Raw genomic sequence first — 6000 nt, 5'->3', positions numbered from 1 at the left:
ATCATGTTATTTCACTTCACCAAAAATGTGTATAGGCTATAAAAGATTCCATACAATTTGTGCTTGGGCCATAATAACACTCTACATCAGTTCTGCTATCAAAGATAGCAGGCAATTTCTGTTGATGTCAGCCAATTGTAGGTTAGGTTACTGTTATTTACTTTGCTGTCCAGGTAATAGGTCTAGTCTAGGTGGTTGCATGCAGAAAAGTGGGCCAACAAAAACAACAACACACTTGATGTGACACCACCCTAGTTTGACGTAAAAGACAATACAGCTGTAGCTTGTGCGCGTGCGCAAAGTTGCGGGGCTTGGAGAGCAACTGAAGGCGTGCACTAACCTTGTTGAGACCATAATCGATACGAGGATTCCTCTAGGGGGGGAACTATTAGCTTCTCAAGCCCATTGAAAATATTACGAGATGCCGCTTGCATAAATGTTATGGACTTGCATTGGAACAAATTAAAACACATTATTGAACGGGTTGCAACGGAGCCAATGATATCCTCTGTATATCAACAAAAACACCCAGGCGTGCCTTCTGTTTTTAAGGTGGATATGTTTTGCTAGCAGCTAGCTAGCGTACATTGGGGCATTGTGTCTTTGTAAACACTGCGTCAGTTGTGTTAGCTAGCTAGCTACCAAAACAAAAAAACATGGGACTCGTATATTGTTAAAAGGAGGCTGACTCCTTTCCATTCGTTACCTAAACATGAGAGAAGAAAGTCGTTCTTTCTTAAGAAGGCAGTTCATGGCAATTGAAAGACTGGGTGAACTTTCCTGCTGCCCCGACTTCACGGAGGAGAAAGGGACTTCCGAGAGAGGAGATATGCGACCGTGCAACGCTTGTAATTTCACTTCAAAATAAAACCCCGAGGTTCTGGAGCGATGGAGACCGTCGGGAAATTCGAGTTCAGCAGGAAGGACTTGATAGGACACGGTGCATTTGCGGTGGTGTTCAAAGGCAGGAATAGAGAGGTGAGGGAACGATGTGGCAATGTTATTGTGTAAACCTGGATTGTGTAAATGTAACTATTATCCAAATGAAATAGTTGCGTCTGCATTGTTATCATTTGTATGTTGTCGTACGACCTTAATTTGGACATGGCAGCTGAAAGATGCAATCATCTGGTTTGAGGATGAAAAATATGAACAGCCATTTGCAGATGAAATATGACTAATTTATTACAAGTGCATTATGAACCTAAATGACTATTTGTCTTTCACAGTTTTGGTGGGTGTGTTTGATGGGGATGGTCGAACATCTAGCCTATTATAATTCTATGTTGGGGGGGGCTTTTGTCTGTTTCAAAAGTCCAAACTTGACCATTGTTCACAATGGCATGTTGAGACATGTTTGTCCAACAACAACACACTTTATGCTGAGGAGGGAGAATTCTGGTCCATGGGGAAAATGGAAAGCCAGGCCTACTTTATTCATTCCACTGTATGTTGTTACTAGTGATGGGGGGGGGGCAGAGATACAGTTACATATTGGGATATTATTTTTGATTATATTGTATCGTTTTGACAATATCACTAGTTGGCTGCACCTGTACCAGTATTTTGTTTAATTCATAGCTTGTTCTCCATATTATTTTTCATAGGGAGGCAATTTGTTTTAAGGATTTTTTTTTTCCCATGACTTATAAAAACGTGTTTTCGCATGACTCTCTCGTGTCCCTCTACAGCAGATATATGGTGAGCAATATGTTTGGAACATCAAATCGCAAAAAATCACAGTATCGAATCGCAAAACATAATTTAAAGTCCCTGCCAATTCCCAGCACAAGTTGTTACCAATGTCAAAAATGTCAGCACTGAGCAAATTTCAGGTCTGCTGAGCCAAACTTGAAAGTTGTGAAAATTCTGTGCAACTTCCAGTGTGCATTTACTGTGAACGCTGAGGCTGTACCTGCTTTAAGTTACAGTTTTAACAGTGGCCATGAAGACTACTGTAGCTATTTGATCATAATGTGGGCCTACCAGAGTGGCCTACCATCAAAAACAATGGAGAAAATGCATTCAATAACAATTTAACATGGCAATAGCTGTTCTGTCATTCAGCCTACAGTAGCAGCCAATGTGTGGTGTTCAATGTAGGCCTACATTCCATGAAACTTTATCATTCTCTCATTCACAACTTGACAAACTCTTGATAATGCCTCGAATTGCCCGGCGGCTTCCCCTTTGTGTGGCCGTAATGCCCTAAAAAAATCCATGCCTTTTGTAGCCAGTGGCCGTTGTGCCCTTGGCTGAACATAATAATGATAATTCCCTTCTCCCTGCTGCATGCTCCAAAGCTCCTCTCACTCAAACGTCTCTCCGTCACGTGAATGGTTCTTTCTCACAGGCTACAAGTAAAGACAGACACGTCAGGGACGAGGCGCATATTGAAGATATTGGAAGAACTGTCCACGTTTAATTTTCATCAGCCAACAAGATGAGTAGGCCTAACGAACAGCAAAAGCTTGAGCCTATGTCAATCTACTATCCCCCAAATTACAAAAGTTTAGCCATTATATTCTGTGTGAGAAAGAAATTCCAAACAGTCTGGGACAGTTGTGGGATAGATCCCAAATAAATTCAACCACTAGCATCAAAAAAAACTTTTTGACGCAATGAGGCTGTCACAGATCAGAACATTTAGCTTAAAATGTTGATAAACTATTAGGCTATTTCATCACATTATGCAGCAATGCTCACATGGCAGTAGGCTATAAGCGCAAATGTTCCATTAGCTGGAAAACACCATTCTGTGACCACAAATGCGATTTATGTATGTAATGCTTTTATTCTAAAGGTGCATTTTTATGGTAAACATTATCTCCCCCAAACGTAAAACTCACGTGCTCTGTAGTGTATGTATGCCAGTTAGGCTCTAAACCCATTGTAAAGCTGATTTAATGTGCTTAATATTAAGAAGTTATTTGGCTACTTTAGTTGTGATACAAACCTTATCAATACATATAGGACTATGGGCTAGGCTACATGAGGAGTGTGACTATGATTAGAAAAGTCACACAAAAAAGGCATGCGTTTCTTGCTTTACTGCACACAATCTGGGCATTATTCACAAGCTATAGGCTAATGTTGTCACCCATCGGACTATTCTTGATGTAATCTTGTCTTTACATATACTAAATAATATACAGTACCAGTCAAAAGTTTGGACAAACCTACTCATTCAAGGGTTTTTCTTTATTTTTTACAATTATTCTACATTGTAGAATAATAGTGAAGACATCAAATCTATGAAATAACACATATGACAGCTTTGCACACTCTTGGCATCCTCTCAACCAGCTTCATGAGGTAGTAACCTGGAATGCATTTCAATTAACAGGTATGCCTGCATATTGACTTTGCTTGAATTGCATTGTTGTTTGGGCCATTACAAATATATATTTCAACATTTGAGGTTGGCTATATGATCACACTGGTAATACATCCGTTGTTGTATTACTTGTGAAGCACAGCTAAGTGAGAATACATTTAAATAATGTCCTTTTTATTTTAATTTTACTGGGCTGATGGTGCCTGCATCTGAGGGCCCCGCCTCTCAACATCCCTCTGCTCTCCCTTTGCTCCACTGACACTGACCAAAAAAGGACACTGTCTTCCAGCTGATGGCGAAACTCGAGTCACACCTCATTATTTTTGCTTCATGCACAAATTCTTGTTGTTACTCCTATGAACAGAGAAAGTGGACTATTCCGCAATATTAAAAAGACCCAAGCCGCTAATAATAATAACAACAATGCAAGCCTACAGATACATTTTCCTACGCATTCATTACTGCTACAGTGCTTGTTGTAGCACTCAGTGGAAATAGGAAGAACGTGCATTTTATGGCTTATAAAAGTGTTGAATAGCCTACAAAGTGTTGACAGTGCTGAGTAAGAACTTTAAACATGAAATTACTCATAAAAACAGCATCTCTTAGCTGTATTCGTTGACGGTCTTTCCTCTAGTCATGGTTTTATACGTTTTGAAATCTCACAGTATCAACTTTGCTGTAGCTTTCTTTTATGCCTGCTACGTTACCTCGGAGATGGTAATCTGAGCCATCCGATTGGCCAGCAGTAGACCTATAGGGCACTTGATTTGCTCTCTGGGCTCACCGGGAAGGCAGAGTTTGTACCTTCAGACACATGAAATGGTTAAAAATGGAAACAGTTCTCCTACCCTGCTGAATCGATTGCACCTAAAGTCAACAGCCCGAGACCAAAAAATTTAAATAGGAACACAAGGTTTTATTGTTAGTTTTTTTTTTTACAGAAATGTTTGCAGATTGACTAGGAATGCCGTGGCTGATATTTCTGTGGGTTGTTCCAGGGAGCTGTGTGGAGCAGGAGCACAGCTTAAGCAACATTGATTGTTACCATGGCTGTGGTCCAAACACTTAAGACACACCCTATTCCCTCAGCCCTCAAATTAAGGGGACACTTCTGATGACATATCATGACGTCTGACGGGTATACACTTGCAGGGCAAGGGGTGAGGGAATGATTTCTAAATGGACCACCTTTGGCCGGAAATTCTTCACTCGTTCGTCCCGCGATGATTGTGTTTTCAGCCACCGGGTAGTTTGTGGGTGCTTTGCTACAGTCAATTATGAGTGCATGTCTGCTTATATTAAATATATAATTATTAATATACGCCTACTGTATGATAGCTAGCAAATTAATTAGCTAACTAACGTTAGCCTGCCTATCTGGAACTTCTGAAGAAAAATATTTTCTTTCTGCAATTTCCAAAAGAAAAAAACATATTTACTTTTTACATAGTAGCAAAATGTCAAACTTAATTGCATTCATTTTTACTTACACTTGTATGTTGACTTCTCCATTGATTTAGTTTTTAACTTTTCGCTGACTTTTCTTAGCGGATGTGCAATCGTCGCGAATTGAATTATGGGGAGTTTCAGGCCCCGGAGTGAACATAATTGTACACTCGCAAAGCCGACTAAAAACGAGGGCTGAGGGGCATACGTTGCAAACTTCCCTTGCTTGGCTAATTATTTGGACCACCCTCCAAGATGGTGACGGGGATTCCCCCAAGGGCATAAGGTGAGGGTAAGTGGACGAGGGTGTGTCTTTAAGTGTTTGGACCGCAGGCTATGTCTAAAGGCGTCTGCATGATTTGCTTTTCATCCGGAACAGTTTGTGCATATATTATGACGCCAATGACATTTTGTGAAGTTTTGGTCTTCAGCAAGGGTTTTTTTCAGCTGTTCGTACACACATTTTTTCCCCCGAGGTAAGCCGAAGTCTACGCCCCTTCGTTGGTGATTGGTCAACATTAGGGATTATTCAATGAACTGTTTGTCATACAACGAGAGACATAGTTTTCATGCACGTTTTTTCACTTGAGATATACTGCACCAAAAATAAAATTGCACGACTAAGAGCTCCTCTGCAAAAAACGTCAAAATGAATGACAGATTTCTTGAGTTAGATTAATTCGGACTAATTTGAGGAAGTGTATACTGGCTACGGTGTCTCAAGATGGACAAACAGTTCTATTGCTGCTTTTTTCTCGTTTTTCAATTAATGTCTTTTAAGGGAGTATGCAAGCACACTCATTCGGTTTGCCTAGCCACCAGACGAACCAAAGCACGCAGAAGGCTTTATAGTAGGCTACCTTTCCACTTCCTTATGTTCCATGCCTTTCACCGATAAGCATTCATTAAACGGCATTACATGCACCCATAAAACATTAGGAAAAATGTGTATTATAATTTTTCATTATTTTTGTTTGTCTATAGAAACATGACTGGGAGGTGGCTGTGAAATGCATAAACAAGAAAAACTTGGCAAAATCTCAGACCCTTTTGGGAAAAGAGATCAAGATACTCAAGGTAAGGCAACCAGTTTTATTTTCGATAGTGTATACAGTAAGACTTTCAATTTGAATAGCTGTAAACTTGCATTTCCCATTTATTTTCCCCAGGAACTAAAACATGAGAACATTGTTGCATTACATGACTTTCAGGTA

At 40.0% G+C, this 6000-nt stretch overlaps 1 protein-coding gene across 5 annotated transcripts in view; it reads left to right on the top strand.

Moving 5' to 3' along the window:
- The first annotated feature begins 293 nt into the window (after positions 1 to 293).
- LOC106563157 (serine/threonine-protein kinase ULK1) overlaps positions 294 to 6000 on the top strand; it is a 51159-nt gene continuing 45452 nt past the window's right edge. For 4 of the 5 annotated variants that reach the window (XR_006757639.1, XM_014128423.2, XM_014128424.2 and 1 more), the window contains exons 1-3: positions 294 to 978; positions 5771 to 5863; positions 5956 to 5997. Coding sequence is in view for 4 of the 5 variants with exons in the window: in XM_014128423.2 (XP_013983898.2) it covers positions 889 to 978; positions 5771 to 5863; positions 5956 to 5997 (225 nt within the window). In the remaining variant the exon portion in view is untranslated. The remainder of the gene's footprint in view (positions 979 to 5770; positions 5864 to 5955; positions 5998 to 6000) is intronic. The other variant, XM_045689944.1, reaches the window with a different exon arrangement.

The sequence above is a fragment of the Salmo salar genome, chromosome ssa11 (genome assembly GCF_905237065.1).
Source record: "Salmo salar chromosome ssa11, Ssal_v3.1, whole genome shotgun sequence".
NCBI lineage: Eukaryota > Metazoa > Chordata > Actinopteri > Salmoniformes > Salmonidae > Salmo > Salmo salar.
Note: the sequence above shows the minus strand (reverse complement) of the source record. Positions and strands in the feature narration are given on the sequence as shown.